Source organism: Ahaetulla prasina, chromosome 2, assembly GCF_028640845.1.
Source record: "Ahaetulla prasina isolate Xishuangbanna chromosome 2, ASM2864084v1, whole genome shotgun sequence".
NCBI classification, from domain to species: domain Eukaryota; kingdom Metazoa; phylum Chordata; class Lepidosauria; order Squamata; family Colubridae; genus Ahaetulla; species Ahaetulla prasina.
In genome coordinates this window covers 44,426,403-44,451,670 of record NC_080540.1, presented here as the reverse complement: position 1 = coordinate 44,451,670, position 25,268 = coordinate 44,426,403, and the positions used below count along the sequence as shown (strand labels likewise).

The following is a 25,268-nucleotide window of genomic DNA, read 5'->3' as shown; positions in this document are numbered from 1 at the left end:
AGATGGATTTTTAGCAGAGGGTAAATGTTTTAAATAAAATAACCTTGAGCATTAAAATCATTCTTAATAACAGGGATATAAGGGAGAGATTAAGTAGACATAAAAATTTGACCATAAAGAGAAATATGTAGAATTTTCATAGTTGCCCTCCATGGCTGATGTTGAAAGGGCATTTAAACAGCTTATATGTAATAGGGCAGATAGGCGGAAGTGTTAAAACAGAGGTGAGTGTGACAGGACAAAGGAAGTATATAGATTCCTTGACTAACGATGATGTGGTCCTGGCCTAATGATAGCAATCAGAACTAACAAAACTGCCCTAAACAGTGAGGTCACGTTAGGTTTTGCCTAACAACTGGATTGCTTAATGACAGACATTCCAATGCCAATTAGGGTTGTTAAGCGAATTAAAATTAGGGTCATTAAGCAAACTACTTTACTAAAAGATAAAATAGATGTCATACTTTGCCCTGTGTGGATGAACAATCAATCTAAAATCGGAGATTCTCTTAACCAGGAAAAAAAACCATTTCCTGGATACTTTCAGCTAGCACTTAGTGGAGAAAATGGGCAGGAATGCCAGGTGTGCAAGAATAGAAATGGCAATGTGAGCCTGGTGGAAAAAGTTCAAATGTATAAATGGAAATGTTTGGAGGTGGGTAGCAACCAGTGCACTTTTAAAGTATATGTGACAAGACTGACTCTGAATATAACATTAAGCTTAAAACAGTCGTTTTGAACCTTAAATCTTTCTTTCAAAAATGAAGAATGAATCTGACTAGTTAGTTGTTTAGATGACATCCAGATACATGTTTTTAAAAGGGATAAGTTATAAAAGAAAGGCAGTTTAGGATATAGATTCATGAATATTTTGTCCAGGTTATGCTTTTTGCTTAAACAGGCTAAAAAAGGCTGAGACTGGTCCATATGAGGTATGCATTCTTTTCCCTGCTCACTGGTCCTTTGGCAACAGTGAAATAAAACATTGTATGGCAGTTCAATTTAAGAAGATGTACCAATGGAACCAGAATCCCTTATTACCTTCTTAATATAGACCTTCAAAAGTTACTTGTGCAGGGTTCTCTTATGTTTGTATTATTTCATTAAGAGAGAGTCAGTTTGGTATAGTGATTTAAGGCACAATGTCTAAAAAATGGAAAACTCCTGCCTTAGGTGCAAATCGAGTGGGTGACTTTGGACCAGTCACTCTAGGAAGAGAGTGGCAAACCACTGAAAATCTTGCCAAGAAAACTGCCAAGAATACTTGCCAAGAAAAATGCCGGTACTGGTCTAGGCAGATGCTAATTGTCAAGCTGACTTGAAGCTCCTGACACCTCCATCATTAAACATTTCTATGAGAAAGACATTTGAAGTACTGTTCCTCAGAATAATGAATTTGAGGAACAAAAAGTTAAGTAAGAGAGAAGTGCCTTCTTTAATAATAATAATAATAACAACAGAGTTGGAAGGGACCTAGTCCAGCCCCCTGCCCAGGCAGGAAACCCTACATCATCTCAGACAGATGGTTATCCAACATTTTCTTTAAAATTTCCAATGTTGGAGCATTCACAACTTCTGCAGGCAAGTCGTTCCACTTATTAGTTGTTCTAACTGTCAGGAAATTTCTCCTTAGTTCTAAGTTGCTTCTTTCCTTGATCAGTTTCCACCCATTGCTTCTTGTTCTACCCTCAGGTGCTTTGGAGAACAGCCCAACTCCCACTTCTCTGTGGCAGCCCCTGAGATATTGGAACACTGCTATCATGTCTCCCCTATTCCTTCTTTTCATTAAACTAGACATACCCAGTTCCTGCAATCGTTCTTCATATGTTTTAGCCTCCAGTCCCTAATCATCTTTGTTGCTCTTCTCTGCACTCTTTCTAGAGTCTCAGCATCTTTTTTACATCGTGGCGACCAAAACTGAATGCAGTATTCCAAGTGTGGCCTTACCAAGGCATTATAAAATGGTATTAACACTTCACGTGATCTTGATTCTATCCCTCTGTTTATGCAGCCAGAACTGTGTTGGCTTTTTTAGCAGCAGCTGCACACTGCTGGCTCATATCTAAATGGTTGTCCACTAGGACTCCAAGATCCCTCTCACAGGTACTACTATTGAGCAAGGTACCACATATACAGTACCTGTGCATTTTGGTTTTTTTGCCTAAATGTAGAACCTTACTTTTTTCACTGTTGAATTTCATTTTGTTAGATAGCGCCCAATGTTCAAGTCTGTCAAGATCTTTCTGTAATTTGAGCCTATCTTCTGGAGTGTTGGCTATTCCTGCCAGCTTGGTGTCATCCGCAAATTTGATGAGTTCCCCATCTATCCCCTCGTCCAAGTCATTGATGAAGATGTTGAAGAGTACTGGGCCTAAAACAGAGCCTTGGGGTACTCCACTGCATACTTCCCTCCATGTGGATGTAGTTCCATTGAGGACTACACGTTGAGTGCGGTTGGTCAGCCAGTTACGAATCCATCTGGTGGTGGTGCTGTCTAACCCACATTTTTCTACTTTATCTAGTAGTAGGTTATGGTCTACTTTATCAAATGCTTTACTGAAGTCCAAGTAAATTATATCGACAGCATTCCTCTGGTCTACTAATTTTGTCACTTTGTCAAAGAATGCAATAAGATTAGTCTGGCATGATCTGTTTTTGACAAACCCATGTTGGCTTTTGGTCATGACTTTGTTTGCTTCTAGGTGTTCGGTGATTCGTTGCTTGATTATCTTTTCCAGAATCTTCCCCGGTATTGAGGTCAGGCTGATAGGTCTGTAGTTTCCTGGATCTGTTTTTTTTCCTTTTTTGAAGATGGGAACTACATCAGCTCTTTTCCAGTCCTCTGGCAGCTCCCCTGTGCTCCAGGATCTTTGAAAGATATAGTTCAGTGGTTCTGAGATTTCGTTTGCCAGTTCCTTCAGAACCCTGGGGTGTAATCCATCCGGTCCTGGTGATTTGAACTCGTCTAGTGTAGACAAGTGTTCACTTACCATTTTCTTCCCTTTAAAAGATATCTTGTTATGTCTTGTTCTAGATGGCAATATTCTGCTTTTTTTCCTTTCTTGTTTCTTATGCTTATACTGTCCTAGAACTTAAACAGCCACTTCCTGTACTGTTGCAAATAACTGGCAGTGTTTGTGTCATTTGGGCAGGGTTGCCTGTGTTGTGAAGACTGTGATGAATGCTGAAGGAGCAGAGGGAAGAAGCTCGGCAGGCTGCTGTCAGAGCCTGCTGTGCACATGCAAGATTGGCTGTATTAAAACAGCTGTGAATTCATGGAGAGAAGCCAGACGGCTTGGAAACAGCTATTCACCACTTAACCCATAGCCATGGGAGTTCATTTACAGAAATGATAAATAAGACAAGATGCTACTATCCCTGAACCCACCCCCTCCTTCCTGCTTCAAACTTTCTTCCTGGTCACTCTAGGTCCTTCAGAGCCTCTTAGAATACAGGGTCACACTGTTGAAGAAATTGTAGGTACCATATTCTAATTTGTAAATGAGAATTCTTTGGCATGAAAGACTAAAGTTTTTTTAAAAAACAAAACTCCAGAACCTATAAGATCATGAATAAACAATGCTGTAGCTCTTATAACTCTTATCTTTTAACTTGAATTTTTAAATCTTGAAACAGCAATTCCAGAAAGTATTCTAAGCATCCTGTTCAGAAATAATTTTAGAAAAAATAATTTAGGAACAAAAATGTTAAGGAACTTATAAACACGCATATAAGATAATCTACACTGGAATTATGTAGAACTTTGAGAAGGGCTAAATAGGATCTTAATTCTTTTTATTAAACTTGAAACAGAGTATTCATTGAATTACCTGTATATAAAGCCAAAATATTTGTAAAGACTTGGTGCTTACCAGCTTCTCAGTTGAAAAGGTTGCAACAATGTAATATTGCCTCTTCTGCTAAGAATGTCCTATACAAAATGATGGTTGTAACTCAGAATAATACTGAATTAGCTTTAACTGACAAAAAAATTAATCAGTTTCTGTATAATATAATTCTAAGATTACACATCTAAGCATGATAATACATGCTTATCTCCCTTCAAATTACAGATACCAGTAATAGGATTAGAAAAAGTTCCTAACAAATGATTTCTCTGTTGAGTGGTCAAAGTCATATTGACTACTTCTTTGCTAACGTAATATCAGAGACATATAATGATATATCTTACATAGTTTTCCCAGGCTTCTTCAGTTAAGATTATATTCATGTAAATTTGAGGGCTGGTGACTGCACTATCTATCATCTGATTTTCTTGATAAAATATTGATGTAGAAATATTAATAGTAACTCTTGTATGTAGATAATAGAGGATGTTACTTTTGATTATTTATCCTGCACAATATAATGGATTGCTAGGTATCTGATATTAGTATACCAATTGACATTTTGGATGTACATTCAGAAAAATTAAGATCTGTATTAGTGATCTCAGGTATGAAAAAAGCATTTGATATGGTACAGTAGCCATTTTTGAAACATGTTTTGTCTAAATATGAATATATGTTTGCATAATACGTATTTCATACAAAATTAATATTATGCCACAATTTATTAATTTATAATGTTATTCAATTAATTAGAGTAAGCATCATATGCTACCTACAAGTCCATAAAAATGGGATTTTATCTATTGCTTTAAACAGTTCAAATAAAAGGAGTGTGGTGGCTCATGAAGTTAGGACATTGCACTGGCTCACGTTTGATACCTGGTTGGCGCAGTGGGATCGGATGAGCTTCCATCAGTCCAACTCTTACTGACCCAACAGTTTGAAAGTGGGCAACTGCGAGTAGATAAATAGGTACTACTTAAGTAGGCAACTTAATGGTGACATGAAAGGAGCTCTCAACTGGGCATTCCTCTAGGTAATGGTGATGTCACCATCCAATCTTTTCAACCCAGAAGCACTTAGATGCTCTCGTCACGCCTGTAATAGTAGTATTAAAAGTTAAATAAGTTGGAAAAATGACACCAAAAGCTTTATTTTGGGGTGAAAATATATCAACTTTTTCAGATAAAAATTAACATAAACTGATATTTAAAAATCCTATCAGGTTTACAGGGAAAAGTAAATAGTAAAATGAATATAATTTCCAGATTGATGTATTGATTTGAAGGATTCATATGCTAATACCTGTGGCCTATTTTTAGCAGATCACTATTTTTTTTAAAATGTGAAAAACAACATTCTAGGTTTTCTTCTTCCAAATTCTGTTTATCATATGGGGTGGGGGTGGTAACTTTCTGACTTTCAGTTTTATAACTAAAATGTATTTTGACTTCGATTTCTCTATGGAACAACAAGAAACCAAGTCATAAATCACTAGGAGCTGAATTACTCTTAAGACATAATGGCAGGGGCTTGGTTTCATTTTTACTAGTAGTTCTCTTGAATTTACTTCATGAAAGGCTGCACATGATGTTTGGAGCTATTAGGATGAAAGTATAATTTCAGTCATTATTCATATGACTTACACCTTGGGATAATTCGTATTTGAAAATTGCAATAAATCTTTCTGATTGATTATAGTCAAAGGCAGATTGTCATATTAAAATATTAGATCAGTCTAATTGCCAAGCATTTAGGTATTACAAGAGAAATTTGGATTGCCTATAATTGCAACATGGCAGTGTATTCATTAAAATATATCTTGGTTTTACAGTTGCCAAACTCCTAAATTATTTTAGTTTTAAAATGAGATTTGAATTATTCCAACAATAGTGTATTTTTAATCAAGCAAAGAGTATTATTTATTTACTAAATTTATAAGCTGCCTATGTCGCAGGTGATTTGACTCTTAAGTAGCTTATATTTGTTAAGATGGATATATATATACATATACATATACACATACACACATACATACATACATACATACATACATACATACATACATACATATTTCTTAGCCTATAATTGCACAAACTGTGAAGTTCTGTTGAAGACTTCTATATTTTATTGGCTTGAAGTAAGAAATCTTTGGTAATGATTGATGAGTAGTATAAAAGCACAAAATGTTTATTTGCTCAACATATGAAACAGTTTGCAGTTCAGCTTTTGTGAAGAAAAACAAAGTTGTTACTTTGTCCTACCAATGTGATTTAATTCAAGACAAAGATCCTGATTGTTCTAAAGTAATGGGATAAAACCCCATTTAATTAAATTAAAGAAGGTATTTGGAGGATGAAGCATCAGGAGAAGAGAACAAATGTGGGCTAGGTACTCTTAACAATTTAAGGGAAAGTAAGAATTTTAAAAAGTAAAAATCTTAAAAAGTGAAAAGTGCCATTTCATCCTGCTCAATTAGGAATTCAATTTAAAGCAATAACTATATTTATTTAAATTTATGTTTAATCAAGGGACGCAGTGGCTCAGTAGCTAAGACACTGAGCTTGTTGATCAGAAAAGTTGGCAGTTTGGCGGTTCAAATCCCTAGCACCGTGTAATGAACTCCCGTTACTTGTCCCAGCTTCTGCTAACCTAGCAGTTCAAAAGTATGTAAAAATTCAAGCAGAAAAATAGGGACCACCTTTGGTGAGAAGATAACAGCATTCCATGTGCCTTCGGCATTTTGTCATGCCGGCCACATCATGGAGACATCTTCGGACAGCGCTGGCTCTTCAGCTTCGAAACAGAGATGAGCATCGCCCCCTAGAATTGGCAACCACTAGCATATATGTGCGAGGGGAACCTTTACCATTACCTTATGTTTAGTCAGGTGCCATCAACATAACATAATTGTGGAGTGGCAACGCTTGGGCTATGCATGGGAAGTTAATGGATAACCCATCAATTAATCCTGAGTTTTTGAATTACTGCTCTCATATACACAGTTCTTTATTGTAATTAAAGTGTAGTTAACAGCAACAATGAGGTTGCTGTGGACACTGCTATCAATATGAAGTAGTCAGAAAGTAAAAGCAAAGATTATGCTACAGTGATTTATATCAGGCTCCTGAAGTACATTGTATCTGTTCTGCACATTGGTTTCAATCCCTTAGGAACAGTACTTTCTCTTTAAAGATATCTTCTCCATGGGACAGATCCTCCAGGCATCTGCTGTTTCTAACTTTTTAGAGTTTTAGAACTTTTAACTTATCCTTGAAATGACCACTGGCAGTACAGTTTGTATAAAAAGTAGAAAATGAAGAGGCATGACTTCATCTGCCTTGTGAGGAAAATAAGACTTTTTGAATATTGATAGATTTTTATCCCCCAATTAATAATTACAAATACCTCAATTGCCCATCTGTCAGTACAGTTATAAGTAGCCTTTGAGTTCCCACTGCAATGGAGTCTCTCCATCATGGTCATAAAGTGGATTGGTCATATGACTAACCCAGTTTTATGACCTTTTTGTAGCACTCGTTAAGTGAACCAATAGTTTGGTATGGATGCAGTTTTGCCAAAAACTGGAAGTAAACGCAGATTTTCAGGAAAACCCTCATAAAACATAGTTATATGCCTATGGGGTGGTACAAATGGCCATCAAGACCGCCCGGTTGCTGAGTGCTCATGATCAAGTGTGATCATGTCATAGGCAACTATCATGTGAAGTTTGCATCCAGGCTGTCAGAACTTCAAACTGCACTAAGTGACTGGTTGTAAGTTGAAGACTACCTGTAGTTGGTTAACAAATCTTTGCTTCATTTTACAAGAACCTGTCCGCCTAAGGAATTGTTTTAAATATGAATTGGGATTTCTGTTAGCAGTCAGCTAGTTCTTCTACCAGATGTATTCTGGTTTGACAATAATCATGAGTTCTGTGCGCCTCGGTGTATAGTCATGCTGGCCACATGACCACGGAAATGTCTTTAGACAACACTGTTTCCCCTGGCTAAGAAACGGGAGATGAGCATCACCCCCTAGAGTGAGACACAACTGGACAGGGGAACCTTAGCCTTTCTGAAAAGTATATGGGTGCCCTTGTAGACCACAAATTAAACAAGTCAGTAGTCTAATGCAGTTGTTAAAGGGCAAATATTATATTCGGGTGCAACAAGAAAATAGCAATAGGAGCATAAGGTCCAGATCACAGGAAATAATTGTTCCATTCTACCCTGTTCTGGTTAGATTCTGTTTGAAGTACTGTGTTCAATTCTGGTCACCACATTCAAAAAGGACAATAACATTGGAGTAAGTTCAGAGCAAGAAGGATAACATTGCAGAGATAAGCTGACTGTTGGTAAGGCAATGGGGCTTCAATTTTTTTTAATCCAGAATTTCCAAATAATGTTTGGAAGCAGCTCAGACAGATATTTCAATAATTCATTGAATTATAAAAAGAAAAGACAGAAAGTATAGCAAAATTAAACTTGCAAAATTAAACAGCAAATAAAAGTTGCTGTAGACATCCTGTGGGGTTGATTAAATGTTCTGGTATATCTAGTGGAGCTGAAAACTAATAAGATAGTGAAAGGTTTGAAACCTAACCCTTTGAGGAATGATTAAAAGATCTAGGTATTTTTAGCCCACAGAAGAGAAAGTTGATACAATAGTAATCTTAAAATATCTGAAGAGCTGTCACACAGGAGAGGAAATTACTTATTCCCTATTGCTGCAGAGAGCAATAGATTAGGTTAAAACTAAAGCAAGGAACTTCTGGGTTGATATCAGGAGGAGCGTCCTGTCTGTACAAACGGCTAACCAGGGGAACAAGTTGTTACACGAGTTGGCAAGTTCTCCTTCACTACAAGTCTTCAAGAAGTCATGTGTGATTATACACTTCAATAATATCTGCTGTCAAATCTTTTTTCCAAACTAAAAAGTTCCAAACAGTATTTTCCTGAAAGAAAGATTGTTGAGCCTTTGGTCATTTTAGTAGAACACTTCTGCACTCTTCCAGTTCTGGTATATCCTTAAAAATCTGGTGATCAGAATGTAGCCAAGAAAGAAACCATGACCTGAATCAAAGACTTTATGAATCTCGTTTTCCTACTCTTGGATTATAGGTTACTAGCTGCCACATAGCAGTTACTTCTTAGTGATTATGACTGGCCAATGTTATGTCTTTTGTTTGCAGAAATTCTAAAAAAACCTTTCCAAATTGTAGTTTTCTAGTTTCTCTCAGCTTTAAGTGTCAGTATGTTATAACAATTATGGAAAATTACAGAAAGTAGCGTTCAGAATCAGTACCAGTTGGAGGCTGGTAGAGACATGACTTTTAATTATGACACTCTGAATGTATTGTTTGTTTTTAACTTTGCTCTGATTGACAGACTTTCAGCTTTTAAATTTAGGGAAGAAGGATTTATTCTGATTGATTATAGTTAAATGAGACATTACTAACTCTATTCTTAGTTGTTCAACAAAATAGCAGTGTCCATGTAATGAAATAATGAAATGACTTTGAAAATGTCATGGTGTATAGAGTATGCAGTGGCCCACAGAGTACATCTTCATATCTTCATATTTTAAATGAAATTATTACATTCATATATTTTTGAGAAATATATGAGTGTTCTTCAAAATAAGCATGGGCTAGAATTCTATTTTAAATATAAGAGATGTTCAATATTTTGGTGAACATAGTGTTTAAAAAATTTAGACATTACATTTTTGCTAATTAAGATTAAGCATTGCTCACAATTCTTTTATTGATATTTTTTCACCAGTTGCCTATTTGTTCTAATAAAGTCACTGACAATGAGTATTTCTTTTTTATTTCCTCCCATCTTATAGGAAACCTAGGATAAATTCTCAGCTTGTAGCACAACAAGTTGCTCAGCAATATGCTACCCCACCACCTCCTAAAAAGGAGAAGAAAGAAAAGGTGGAAAAGCAAGAAGAGAAAAAAACAGACAAAGAAAAAGAAGTTAATCAAAGTGTTATAAAGAAGAATACCAACAAGAAGACTAAGTATGTTTCTGTGTCACCCATTAAAAGTTATGCGGACAAACTAATTTGTATCTGTAACTCTTATGCATGTGCATACCTGTTTTCCCAGTCTTGAAATTCCAGACAGCTTGATATTTTTTGAAGAATTCTTAATCCTAATTCGCAATGGTTTCTAAATTGTGATCCCACAGTAATTCTCTCCTTCCTTATGTCAACTCTACCACTTAATCCAAGTTACATGACTTTTTCCTGGATGCTGCCCTCATTTTATAATTGCATGCCATTTTAAATTTTCCCACAGAAAATTTAGAAATAATAGAAAGAAATCTAATTCTTGTTAAAAACATTAGCATGAATTTATTTTATTTTGTTCTCCACATGAGAACATTGAGCTACTCTCATTGATTTCATAGATGAATAATGCATAAAACCTACATTAATTATATAATGATGTATCTGTTTGTGTGTATATACATATACATAAGTATGTGTATATATGTATATATACATGTGTGGTGTTGTTAATTGCGAAGTCGTGTCCGACCATCACAACCCCATGGACAACATTCCTCCAGGCCTTCCTGTCCTCTACCATCCCCTGGAGACCATTTAAGATCACGCCAACTGCTTCAGTAACTCCATCCAGCCACCTTGTTCTCTGTCGTCCCCTTCTTTTGCCCTCAATCATTCCCAGCTTTAGGCTCTTCTCCAATGAGTCCTTCCTTCTCATTAGGTGGCCAAAGTGTGTGTTTGTATACATATATACATATATATATATGTAGGACTTTGGTTAGAATCAGAAAACAAATTATATATATATATGTATGTATGTATGTATGTATGTATGTATTTATGTAGGTCTTTGGTTATTCAGGTTTTCTCCCGCGTAAAATTGGAAGTGTCTTGGCAACGTTTCGACGAAGTCTCATTCGTCATCTTCAGGCTTCAGCTTCGTGCTTCTGGGAGCAATGTGTGATTGCAGCTGTTTCTTCCTTTTTAACTGCTAGTGGGGGTTTGAACTGATTGGGTGGGAACTTGGCTCTGCTCTGATTGGATGGGGTTTTTTTGTGCTCTGATTGGATGGGGGTGTGTCCTGTTTGGATGGGGGCTTGGTTGTGTTCAGATTAGTCTGAGTTGCAGGGGGATTTGAGCTGGTGAGCTGCATTGCTGTTGTTTGGCTTCGTGTTTGTGGTCGTGCTACATCTTCATAGTGGGTGTCTTTCTGCTGTATGTATGGATTGGAGGGGTTTGAAATGGCTAATGTTGCAGCTGCGGTCTGGCTTCTGGTCCTTGGTCGTGCTTCATGATCAGTGTGGGTTTGGGTTGCTTTCTGGGTGGATGTGTGGTGGTGACATCCTGTGTGGACCTCGTGAGTGTGGGTCTGGTGTCATTCCTCATGTTAGGGACTCGTTTGTCAATAAGGGCAGGTTTCCAAATGGCTGGTAGGCGGTGTGGGCATTTGTTCATGCTGTGTTGGTGTTTTTCTATCTCGATGGCTTCTCTGATTATTCTGTTGTTAAAGTGTTCAGTTTTGGCGATAGTTCTGGTTTTTTTAAAGTCAATATCGTGTCCTGTGGCTTTAAGGTGTTGAACCAGGGAAGAAGTTGGTTTCTCTTTTTTGAATGAGTTCTTGTGTTCTTCAATGTGTGCACTTATTCTTCTGTTGGTTTGTCCGATATATGTGGTGGGGCAGGCGGTGCATGGGATTTCATATACTCCTTGATTTTCTAACTCAATTATGTCTTTGGGGTTTCTTAGGATGGTGGATATTTTTCGGTTTGTGCAGAATGCTGTCTTGATGTTATGTTTGTGGAGGATCTTGCTGATTCTGTCTGTGGTGCCTTTTATATATGGGAGGAGGGCTGTGCCGTTTTCTTGTTCTCTGTCTTGGATTTTAGTGGGGGGTTCTTTTTGGATTAGTTTGGTAATCTTATTTCTCTGGAATCCATTGGATGTTAGTACGTTTGTGAGAGTGTGTAGTTCGGTTTTTAGGTGTTGTTCGTCAGCTAAGCGTTTTGTTCTAGAGATGAGTGTCTTGGCTACGGAGTTGATCTGTGCTGGGTGGTGGTGTGAGAGTGTGTGCGGATAGCGGTTTGTGTGTGTTTTCTTCTGGTAGATGGTGTGTCCTAGGGAGCTAGGTGTGTCCTAGAGAGCTAGTGTCCTAGGGATACACACACACACACACACACACACATACACATACATATAGATACACACATGTATGTAAGTATGTATGTATATGTATGTATGTATGAGAGAAGGTTTACCTTCAGGTTACTAATCCCAGTTTCAGGAATGATATTCCTAGAATACCAGTATATTTATAATGTATTGTTAACTTTTCTTCTGGCATTCTTTTTTCCCAGGCCAAAGTCAGATATTGTGAAAGATCCTCCTAGTGAAGCAAACAGTATACAATCTGGAAATACAACAAAGACCAGTGACTCAAATCACACCTCAAGGTAACTTTTTACTATGAAGAATCGTCTGATTAATGGCCCGCTTCGTTACCAAGGGCCGGCCTCAATGACGGGTCTTGGGACCCACAGAGGTGGCATGCGAAGAGAAAGAGCCTTTGGGGTGTTTTAGATAGGGCATTTTTAAGGGGTGGGAGGGTTAGGGCGGGTGTTGGGGGTAGCCCGTCGGGAGGGAAACCAATTCCTGTGCGTGCTCGCGGCGATTATTTAATGGGTTCGGAGGTTATGGGGGGGGAATGTGTTCCTTTTGGTGAGGGTGGCTCTATTGGCACGGTAAGTGGGAGGGGCAGATATGGCGGAAGGGGGGGATCGTATCGGTTTGGGGGGACACGCGCTCGATGTTTGCAGGCGATCGCGTGCCCCGATCCCTCTGACTTCTCCCGTTCCCCGGATGGTCAAGACCCTCAGAGCCTGGGCCTTCGTCTTATGTTATGCAACGCACGGTCCATGGCCAATAAGCCCCCCCTAATACATGATCTTATTCAGGGGGGCGCCGCGGATCTTATAGGCGTTACGGAGACCTGGTTGGGCACTGAAGGGGGCGTGCCCCTGGTCGAAATGTGCCCACCGGGCTTCCGTTCATTTCATCAGCCGAGGGCCCAGGGTAGGGGTGGGGGGGTGGCAGTTGTTATTAAAGAGAGTCTAGAGCCGAGGGAGACCACTGTACCTCAGATTGCCGGGTGTGAATCCCTCTTTGTGAGATGGGGTCATAGGTGTCAGATGGGCTTGCTGGTCACGTACCTGGCTCCTTGCTGCGTGACAGCTGCCCTGCCCGAGCTCCTGGAGGTGCTTGCCGGGGTGGCAGTGGAGACCCCCAGACTTTTAGTCATGGGGGACTTTAACTTGCCATCTGCCGGCTTGTCATTGACAGTGGCTTGGGAGTTCATGGCTTCCATGACGGCCTTGGACCTGACTCAAGTAGTGGATGGCCCCACTCACATCCGGGGAGGCACACTGGACCTGATTTTTATCTCTGGTCAGTGGTTGAAGGATCTGGACTTGAGAGATGTAGTCACAGAACCTTTGTCATGGTCAGATCACTCTCTCCTTTGCCTGGACTTTCTGACCGCTACTCAACACTGCAGGGAGACGGAACCACTACGTTGGTTCCGTCCCAGGCGCCTGATGGACCCGGAGAGGTTCCGGACGGAGCTTGGGCCATTTCCTGAGGGTCTGGCTCACGGCACGGCAGAGGAACTAGCCGCAGCCTGGGAACGGGCTGTGGCTGGGGCTTTAGACCGTGTCGTGCCTCTGCGGCCTCTGACCCGGCGTAGATCCCAACCGGCTCCTTGGTTCTCCGAGGAGCTGAGGGGGATGAAACGCCGGAGAAGACGCCTAGAGAGCTCCTGGAGGTCTAGCCATTCAGAGGCTGATCGGACACTAGTTAGGTCCTATACTAGGACCTACCTAGTGGCACTGAGGGAAGCGAGGCGTTGCTACGCCTCCTCCCTCATTGCGTCGGCAGATAACCGCCCAGCCGCCCTGTTTCGGGTGACCCGTTCCCTCCTTCACCAGGGGGAGCGGGATGACCCGTTGCAGGGACGTGCTGAGGAGTTTAACGGTTATCTATACGATAAAATCGTTCAGCTTCGGGACGGTCTGGACCAAAATTGCGGCGATTCAGATGGGGCGTCTGAGGGTGGTCTTGGTGATATTGTCTGGGATGAGTTTGACCCTGTGGCTCCCGAGGACATGGACAGGTTGTTGGGTAGGTTGAATGCCACCACGTGTTTACTGGACCCGTGCCCCTCCTGGCTGGTGCTGGCCACTCAGGAGGTGACACGAGGCTGGCTCCAGGCGATTACGAGCGCTTCCTTGTTGGAGGGAGTCTTTCCGGCTGCCTTGAAAGAGGCGGTGGTGAGGCCCTCCTCAAGAAGCCTTCCTGACCCGCTGTTTTAGGTAATTATCGTCCGGTCTCCAACCTTCGCGGCGAAGGTTGTAGAAATATGGTGGCATATCAGTTTCTGCACCTGGATGAAACTGTCTATCTAGACCCGTTCCAGTCCGGTTTCCGGCCCGGTTACAGCACTGAGACGGCTTTGGTCGCGTTGGTGGATGATCTCTGGAGGGCCAGGATAGGGGTTGTTCCTCTGCCCTGGTCCTATTAGACCTCTCAGCGGCTTTTGATACCATCGACCATGGTATCCTGCTGCGCCGGTTAGAGGATTGGGAGTGGAGGCACCGTTTATCGGTGGTTCTCCTCCTATCTCTCCGACCGGTCGCAGACGGTGTTGACAGGGGCAGAGGTTGACCCAGGCGCCTCACTTGTGGGGTGCCGCGGGGTGATTCTCGCCCCTTCTGTTCAACATCTATATGAAGCCGCTGGGTGAGATCATCAGTGGCTTCGTGTGAGGTACCAGCTGTACGCTGATGACACCCAGCTGTACTTTTCCACACGGGCCACCCCAATGAAGCTATCAAGTGCTGTCCCGGTGTTTGGAAGCCGACGGGTCTGGATGGGGAGAAACAGGCTCAAGCTCAATCCTCCAAGACAGAGTGGCTGTGGATGCGGCATCCCGGTACAGTCAGCTGAGTCCACGGCTGACTGTTGGGGCGAGTCATTGGCCCGATGGAAGGTGCGCAACTTGGGCGTCCTCCTGGATGAACGGCTGTCTTTTGAAGATCATTTGACGGCCGTCTCCAGGAGAGCTTTCCACCAGGTTCGCCTGGTGCGCCAGTTGCGCCCCTTTCTAGACCGGGATGCCTTATGCACGGTCACTCACGCCCTCGTGACGTCTCGTCTGGATTACTGCAATGATCTCTACATGGGGCTCCCCTTGAGGGGCATCCGGAGGCTTCAGTTAGTCCAGATGCGGCTGCGCAGGTGATAAAGGGAGCCCCTCGTGGCTCCCGTGTGACACCTATCCTGCGCAGACTGCACTGGCTACCTGTGGCCTTCCGGGTGCGCTTCAAGGTTTTGGTAACAATCTTTAAAGCGCTCCATGGCATAGGGCCGGGCTATTTATGGGACCGCCTACTGCTACCGAATACCTCTCACCGACCCGTGCGCTCTCACAGAGAGGGACTCCTCAGGGTGCCGTCAGCTAGGCAGTGCCGTCTGGCGACACCCAGGGGAAGGGCCTTCTCTGTGGGGGCTCCCACCCTCTGGAACGAACTCCCTCCAGTACTTCCATCAACTTCCGGACCTCCGAACCTTCCGTCGCGAGCTTAAAACACACTTATTCATCTGCGCAGGACTGGATTAGATTTTAAATTTACTGGTTTTAAATGGGTTTTATTATTTATATAGTTTTTAATAATTCGGCTATGTAGAATAAGTTTTTTAATTGTTATTTTAGCCTGTATTTATATGTACTTTTTACTTGCCTGTGAACCGCCCTGAGTCCCTAGGGAGATAGGGCGGTATATAAATGTGAAAAATAAATAAATAAAATAAATAAATAAAAATAAATAAATAAAGATTATAAAGTTATGGAAGTATAGGAACTTTTGTTTAGTTTTTTTCCCCTCTGCCGCCTATCCTTTAATTTACCACTTTGAGGCTTGTGATAATATTTGTGATAATACTTCAGATCTTATCAATGTTTCTGTTTCATTTTGTTTCATTCATTCGCGCTTAGAATTTATAATAAATTAAAATGTAAAATATTAACTTGTGTTAAATCACGAGTGAGCATTTTGTAACTATTGCATAATCATCAGGGATGACCTGAACTTTCAGTTGCAATAAGCCAGATTACCTTTTAGAGCATTAATTGGATAACCTGTTCAAGTCTACATTGTTGATCCACATCAAAGTCTAAGTTAATACCTAATTTGTATTTCCTGGGATTTAGAGATTGCTAGCCAGATTAATAATAACTTTGCTATTACAAGATCAGCCAACCTATAATGTTGAGTTCTTTGATAAATATCCTATTGAAATTTATTGGTTTCTTAGCATAATGAGAAAGGGTAGTCCCTATATTTTAAATTTGGGTTGAATGCCTATATATAAACATGGTATGCAAATAAGGTTCATATATTTGTTTAATTCCATTCCTCCTTTAGTAACTTAGAGGAGGAGCTAATCCACTGTAGGCTGAGGTGGCTAAAGACTCTTTGATAAAGAAACAAAATCCATTATTCACTGTAACACAAGTAGTCCTTAATTTACAACAGTTCCATTAGTGACCTTTCAATGTTACAACAGTACTGAAAAAAGTGATTTACAACTGGTTTTCACACTTAACTACCATTGTAGCATCCCCAATGTCACATGATCAAAATTCAGATATTTGGCAACTGACCCATATTTATGATGGTTGCACTGTCCTGAGTCATGTGATCACCTTTTCTGAGTTTCTGACAAGTAAAGTGGGGAAGCCAGATTCACTTAACAACCATGTTACTAACTTAACAATTGCAATATTCACTTAACAACAGAAATTTTTGTCTCAATTATAAGTCGATATATATATATAAACATTACTTTTGCTTACTACAAAAAAGAACAGTGCAATTATTTTCTTATTTGTTCTTATATGGAAAATAGAGAAAGAAAAAAAAGGCAATTATATCATAATTTAATTTGGAAGAGAAGCTATAAACTACATGTTACAAAGGTTTTTATATGAATTAGCTATTAGTGTCATTTAAATACTATCTAAGTTCATTTTGAAAGAAGTATATAGTATGCCCACCAAAAATGGTAATATCTTACTTAATTTAAAGGCACCTTTCAGTTGATAAACTAAATTTTCCAGTACCTAATTTCTTCAGAAGGAACTGCCATTGCAATTTGCCTTTCATGGGAAATCTCTGTGCTAACAATTATACAGTCACAGAATGAAAATAATTTAGCATTATGCAGGACTGGATTAGATTTTAAATTTACTGGTTTTAAATGGGTTTTATTATTTATATAGTTTTTAATAATTCGGCTATGTAGAATAAGTTTTTTAATTGTTATTTTAGCCTGTATTTATATGTACCGTATATACTCGAGTATAAGCCGAGTTTTTCAGCACGTTTTTTGTGCTGAAAAGCGCCCCCTCGGCTTATACTCGATAACTCGTCAGCCCTTCCTCTTGCAGCGAGTCCTTTCTACGCAGGCAGCTAGCTCTCGTTAGTGCGGCGCATGCGTCTTATTCCTATGTGGACACCGCGCACCCCTCACGCACAATTACCCGCGTTGGTTATAATTGTTGACAGCGTTGACAGAGGGCACGAGGAGGCGAGGCAAGGCAAGGGACCCGACCGAAGAGTTATAATTGTTGACAAATACACACGCAGGGAGCGAAGAGTGAAACCTCCCGGTTTCAAGCGAAGGAAGGGCGCCTGGCTACACCGCCCCTTCAAAGAAATAGCTGGCATTCCTCGCGGAGTGACACACACACACACACACACACACACACACACACACACACACACACGCCGCCTCCTAAATTCATTTCCCACCCCACCCCTTTTTCTTGGCTGCTTCTTCTTTTCTCCTCCCAGGCGCGCAGGCCGCCTAGGGCTCTCCTTACCCAGCCCGTGCAAGTGCGGTCAGCTGCCAAATCGCGTTCCTCTCCTCCCACTGAGGAGGTTTCAAGCTCTGGATTTAAATACAACCGAAAGGGGACGCTGGGGCTACAAACAAGACAGGGAGGGAGGGAGGGAGGGAGGGAGGGAGGGAGGGAGGGAGGGAGGTCGAGGAAGCGCAAGAAACTTGTCAGGTAAAACTCAACAGGCAAGGCGGAAAAAACAGGGAACTGGGAAACGCCCCAACTAGGGAGAAAAGGAAGGTGGTGTTTTTAAAAAAAAAAGTCCCAAACCCAGCGACGGAACCTTTTTCAAAACCGGCTGCCGAGCCGAGAAGTGACGGACGGACGGACGGCCGACTCATGAGGCCAGAAGGTAGCCCAGCCGCCTCGTCAGGCTTTTCTCAGTTACTGCGGCCCCGCTCTCCTCCCTTCCGTAGCGGTTTAGCAGGGCTGCTTTGGAAGAGCCTTAAACGAGCCCGTCCTCAGCCACCTCCTTCCCTTCCTTCGAGCCTCCAGCTCCAGCAGCAGTCTATCCCGTGGACGAACGCCTCCCGTTTTGCCTTCCTGAGCCTAGCCGCCCCGCCTCCTCCCTCCGTAGCGGTTTAGCAGGGCTGCTTTGGAAGAGCCTTAAACGAGCCCGTCCTCAGCCACCCTCCCTTCCCTTCCTTCGAGCCACCAGCTCCAGCAGCAGTCTATCCCGAAGAACTGCCCGCCTACCTTCCCGGAGACTGGCGGCCCGATCTCCTCCCTTCTCTAGCGGGCAGGTGTCTAGGGCTAAAGAACCTTGAGCTCCACCACCCCTCTCCTTCCCTTCCTTCGAGCCTCCAGCTCGAACAGCAGTCTATCCCGTGGATCCCAGCAGTCTATCCCGTGGACGAACGCCTCCCGTTTTGCCTTCCTGGAGCCTAGCCGCCCCGCCTCCTCCCTCCGTAGCGGCTCAGCTGGGCTGCGAGCCCGTCCTCGGTCGCCTTCGCCTGCCCTTTGCTGGCCTCGCCTGGGCAGGGCTGGGCAGAGCCGTGACATCACCTCCACCGCCCACCGTTGCCGTCCGCCGCCCGCCGCCCGCCGCCCGCCGCCGCTGCTGCGCCTCCGTCCCTCCCTCCGCCTCCTCCAGCAGCCAGCAGCGTGGCCGGGCGCTCGGCGCGCAGGGCCGGGCTGGCGACGGCCTCCTGGCGGCAGCAACGGCGCGGCAGCAGCATCAACAGCACCAGCAGCACCAGCGGCTCCCGCAGCAGCCCCGCAGCCGCCTCCTTCCCCGGGCGCCACCTGCATGAGCCACCGCAAAGGCGACAAGCCGCCCATCAGCATCCAGGAGCACATGGCCATCGACGTCTGCCCAGGTCCCATCCGCCCCATCAAGCAGATCTCCGACTACTTCCCGCGTTTCCCCCGCGGCCTCCCCGCCGCCGCTTTGCTCAGCCGGAGCCTCCCTCTCTCTCTCTCTCTCTCTCACACACACACACACACACACACACACAGAGACTTCTAAAGTGGGTTTAATGATATTAGAGACCCTTATTGCCCTGCCAAAAAAAAAAAAAAAGAGCCACCCCAACGTCTATGAAAATTAACCTTCTCTTCCAAGAGACACTGTGCAGGGTATTTTCACTGTTGGTGTGCATACAGGCTTAGATTTGTGCTGGGTTCTTAGTACTTAGAGCACTGACCTTCAGAGGCACCCTGGTCCCTTGGAAGCTAAAGGAGGACTCATTTTCATGCTTGCAGTGTTCAATTTGGGAAGGGCATCCAAAGAAGTGGTAGATCCTTGTGTGTCCAATCACACTTAGCCAATAAAAATTCTATTCTATTCTATTCTATTCTATTCTATTCTATTCTATTCTATTCTATTCTATTCACTCATTCATTCATTCATTCATTCCTTGTGTGTCCAATCACACTTGGCCAATAAAAATTCTATTCTATTCTATTCTATTCTATTCTATTCTATTCACTCACTCATTCATTCATTCATTCATTCCTTGTGTGTCCAATCACACTTGGCCAATAAAAATTCTATTCTATTCTATTCTATTCTATTCTATTCTATTCTATTCTATTCTATTCTATTCATTTTATTTTGTCAAATACATATTAAATAATTATATAAATATAAGCATGAATTGAATACATAAAAGGAATACAACTAAAGGGAACATTAGGACAGGGACGGTAGGCACGCTGGTGCTCTTATGCACGCCCCTTACAGACCTCTTAGGAATGGGGTGAGGTCAATACTAGATAGTCTTTGGTTAAGGCTTTGGGGATTTTGGGAAGAGACCACAGAGTCAGGTAGCACATTCCAGGCATTAACAACTCTGTTACTGAAGTCACATTTTCTGCAATCTAGATTGGAGAGGTTCACTTTTAAGTTTGAATCTATTGTGTTCTCGTGTATTGTTGTGGTTGAAGCTGAAGTAGTCATTGATAGGAAGTACATTGTAGCAGATAATTTTATGAGCTATGCTCAGGTCATACCAAAGGCGGCGTAGTTCTAAATTTTCTAAAGCTGGGAATCCTCCTTCCCCCTTTTGCACTTTTATTGTTTTTCGTTCAAATAAATATTCATGTTATTTTACTTGGCTCTATCTTTATTTTTTACATTGACCAGTAGCTGCCTCATTTCCCACCCTCGGCTTATACTCGAGTCAATAGTTTTTCCCAGTTTTTGTGGTAAAATTAGGTACCTCGGCTTATATTCGGGTCGGCTTATACTCGAGTATATACGGTACTTTTTACTTGCATGTGAACCGCCCTGAGTCCCTAGGGAGATAGGGCGGTATATAAATGTGAAAAATAAATAAATAAAATAAATAAATAAAAATAAATAAAGATTATAAAGTTATGGAAGTATAGGAACTTTTGTTTAGTTTTTTTCCCCTCTGCCGCCTATCCTTTAATTTACCACTTTGAGGCTTGTGATAATATTTGTGATAATACTTCAGATCTTATCAATGTTTCTGTTTCATTTTGTTTCATTCATTCGCGCTTAGAATTTATAATAAATTAAAATGTAAAATATTAACTTGTGTTAAATCACGAGTGAGCATTTTGTAACTATTGCATAATCATCAGGGATGACCTGAACTTTCAGTTGCAATAAGCCAGATTACCTTTTAGAGCATTAATTGGATAACCTGTTCAAGTCTACATTGTTGATCCACATCAAAGTCTAAGTTAATACCTAATTTGTATTTCCTGGGATTTAGAGATTGCTAGCCAGATTAATAATAACTTTGCTATTACAAGATCAGCCAACCTATAATGTTGAGTTCTTTGATAAATATCCTATTGAAATTTATTGGTTTCTTAGCATAATGAGAAAGGGTAGTCCCTATATTTTAAATTTGGGTTGAATGCCTATATATAAACATGGTATGCAAATAAGGTTCATATATTTGTTTAATTCCATTCCTCCTTTAGTAACTTAGAGGAGGAGCTAATCCACTGTAGGCTGAGGTGGCTAAAGACTCTTTGATAAAGAAACAAAATCCATTATTCACTGTAACACAAGTAGTCCTTAATTTACAACAGTTCCATTAGTGACCTTTCAATGTTACAACAGTACTGAAAAAAGTGATTTACGACTGGTTTTCACACTTAACTACCATTGTCGCATCCCCAATGTCACATGATCAAAATTCAGATATTTGGCAACTGACCCATATTTATGATGGTTGCACTGTCCTGAGTCATGTGATCACCTTTTCTGAGTTTCTGACAAGTAAAGTGGGGAAGCCAGATTCACTTAACAACCATGTTACTAACTTAACAATTGCAATATTCACTTAACAACAGATATTTTTGTCGCATTTATAAGTCGATATATATATATAAACATTACTTTTGCTTACTACAAAAAAGAACAGTGCAATTATTTTCTTATTTGTTCTTATATGGAAAATAGAGAAAGAAAAAAAAGGCAATTATATCATAATTTAATTTGGAAGAGAAGCTATAAACTACATGTTACAAAGGTTTTTATATGAATTAGCTATTAGTGTCATTTAAATACTATCTAAGTTCATTTTGAAAGAAGTATATAGTATGCCCACCAAAAATGGTAATATCTTACTTAATTTAAAGGCACCTTTCAGTTGATAAACTAAATTTTCCAGTACCTAATTTCTTCAGAAGGAACTGCCATTGCAATTTGCCTTTCATGGGAAATCTCTGTGCTAACAATTATACAGTCACAGAATGAAAATAATTTAGCATTATGCAGGACTGGATGTTCCTTTTGTTTATAATCTTTTAATTCAGTTCTGTGCAGCTCATCAAGTACTGCAAAGCTTTATTCAGTTGCATTCTTTCTGTCATTTTTCTGCCTTTATGACATATTTTTTTAGATATTCTATCTACTTAAACTATAACAAACCTGCAGTAAATGCACCCCTCCTCTAGCTCTCCCTGTTGGCTTAAGGACTGCTGCTAAACTACCTAGACAGTTTAGAGGCTGATACTGAGCTATCAAGCCCTGGCTTGAAATTCTATCTCACCCATAAAATGAAAGCAGACTTTCTTCATCCAGCATTTTCATCAGGGCTAAATTTCTCAAAATCAGAACAAATAAAATACAGCTATTTGGATTTTCTGAAGCATCACAACTAGACTGAAACTCTGCTGTAATAATAACAACAACTTTATTGTCATTGTACGTGTATACACAGTATACCCATACAACAAAATTCACTTAACACCAAAAGACCAGGTCCAACACACATAACAATCCCCAAACACACTCCAACCCACCACAAACTCCCCACCCCTAAATCACCCAAACATCCACACAACAGACCAAGTAATGCTGTCCAACAGCTCATTGATGGTAGCCCTTTAGTTCATTGTTGAGTGCAATTATAGCCCTGTGATAAAAATTATTCAGAAAATGTGTGGTCCGAGTTTTAATTGTTCTGTATCTTCTGCCAGAAGGCAACAGTCCAAAAAGATTGTAAGCACAATGGGAAGAGTCTCTGAGAATGTTGTACAGCTTCCTCAAACAGCAAGATTCGAAGATGTCGTTCAGGGCTGGTAGCTGGAGCCCGATGATATTCTGGGCAGTTTTAATGATTCTCTGTAGAGATTTTTTTGACCGCTACACAGCTGCTCCCATACCATGCAAGAATGCCGTATGTCAGGACACTCTCAGTGGTCTACGATAGTAGGACAGAAGTAGATGCTGAGATAGATTTATCTTCCTGAGCATTCTCAGAAACGACTCTGAAAACAAAGATGGATAATAGAAGATTTGAGAATATAAAATCCATAAATGTTTTGGAAAGAGATTGTAGTTGAAATAAGAGAAATAAGGCAAGCAAGGTTTAGAACAATAAAAGCATAATTGTTTTCTTTGCTGCCATTTTATTAACTTTAAAAGTTACTAGACAACCTGGGTCTTGTTGGGTAATTCTTTCAGAGATACATCCTTACCTAAACAGAAGAAAGAATGACCACAGGCAAGCAAAAAAGCAGTGGAAGCAGGAAAGATTTCTGCCTTCCTGCCAGGTTTCCCTTTGTATTTCCTTGCGGGAATTTGATAGGGAATAGATTCCCTTGCAGTGGTAGTCAACCCGGTCGCTACCGCCCACTAGTGGATGTTCCAACTTTCATGGTGGGCGGTAGAGATTTTGTCCGATACTGAAGCACTTTCCTTTTTTTTAATTTAACTGACTTTTTTTAAAAGTCATAGCATTATTTAAAAACATTTTCATTAAGTTTAAGTAAGTAAGTTCATTAAGTAAAAATATACAAATAGAATGAGACTATTGCCTTATACATTGTAAGCCGCCTTGAGTCTTCGGAGAAGGGCGGGGTATAAATGTAAACAAAAAAAAAAAGTTTTCATAAAATTCCCCGTGACACTTCCTCTCAGCTTAACCCACCACACTGGATTGTTGTTGTAAGATAAATAGGAGGAATATATATTGGAATTGCAGTTGTAAATCAGTGCAGTCATAAGTTGAGTCATCACATGTTTAAATCTAATTTTATGACCATTTTTATGATGACCATTAAGCAAGGCATGTGGTCGTTAAGCAAATCCAACTTCCCCAATGAACAATCACAAATAGCAATCACATGAGGACAAGCAGTGCAACCATAGTTAATGCAAGCAGGGTCTTGGCAGTTACGCCGGCTCAATCACATGAGATGGTTATAATGCAAGTAAAGGTTGTAAGCAGTTATTTCAAGATGGTCATAAATTCAAATTATTGTTAAATGAATGGTTCTAGCTGAAGGTTATGTGTACTGCCCAATACCACTGTCATTGACTAATTCTTATTTTTTCCTTTTGTGTAGATAATAACAATATTTGCCCTTCTCCAGTTCTCTGGTGCTTAGCCTGGTCTCCATTTTATTCAAAAATCACAAAAAAGGGTTCTGAAATCACTCTCAGATGTAATTAAGATTGTCTAGACATTTAATCTCCTTTTCAGTGTCCATGTATTCCCTGAGAAATCATATTTCTCTAGCTTGTTGAAATTAGCTGTGCTGAAATCTACAGCACAAACAGCTGTCTCTCCAGTTTCTCTTTCTATAGTATTTTAAACCTTAAGATGTTGCCTCGACTTCTCAAAGTGACTTCTTCTCAAACTGCTTTTATCTCTTCAACCAGCTCTTCCCTATTGATTACAAACAGAACTAAAAAAATCTTGTCTCTTCTTTAGCTTACTGAAACATGAAACAGTCAGCAAGATACACAGTAATTTTAAGATCTTCCTCTTCTTGGCACAGTTGTTTTTCTAACAGAATATTGCGTAGTTGTAATTTCCCATTATTATTGTGTCTCCCCTTTTGAGATTCTGTAACTTTCCCAGGTTTGCATAATTGTGATGTTCCTCCTCCTATAGCACACCTTCACAATAATATTTTTTAGTTCCCCTTCCTTCGATTCTTACCCTAATGCTTTTATGAGGAACCTTATGCTCCAATTCCTGGCCCACGGTACATGTGTGCATTTCTTTCATATATAATGTCACTCCTACTCTCCTTTTGTTTGGCCCATTCCTGTTGAGTAAGTTTCATTTCTACTTATGAGTATTATCCCAGCTTCAGAATTCTCTTTTTTTCCTGAATTATGCTAGTAGGTTATTGCTTCATTCTCCTGGACAGTTTATCACAGTGCCTTGGAGGTGCTCTTGATCTTTTTAAATAGTTTGAAATAGGCATTTGTTCAGTGGGTCCAGAAAATCATAAAATTATTAAACATCATGTTAATAAGCCTCTGCTTAAGTGATGAATGCCTCCCTTACAGGGAGCCCTTTCTATAGTGTCTATACCTTCTATAGAAATATTTCTAAATTATAATATCCCCTTGTGCATTAATATTGCAATTGACTATTATGAATTTTTGTTTGGGTCTCTGGCTATAAGAATGTAACTGCATTCATTCACAGTGGCCTCTGAATCCCACTTTGTTTTCAAGCACTTTTCTTTCTGGTGAAATCCAGGTTATATGACAGAAT

At 40.7% G+C, this 25,268-nt stretch overlaps 1 protein-coding gene across 1 annotated transcript in view; it reads left to right on the top strand.

Annotated features, from left to right (window-relative positions):
- Positions 1-25,268, top strand: part of RYBP (RING1 and YY1 binding protein) — a 62,193-nt gene that overhangs the window by 32,646 nt on the left and 4,279 nt on the right. Inside the window, exons 3-4 of the mRNA XM_058168731.1 lie at positions 9,705-9,881; positions 12,227-12,322. Of these exons, the coding sequence (XP_058024714.1) occupies positions 9,705-9,881; positions 12,227-12,322 (273 nt within the window). The remainder of the gene's footprint in view (positions 1-9,704; positions 9,882-12,226; positions 12,323-25,268) is intronic.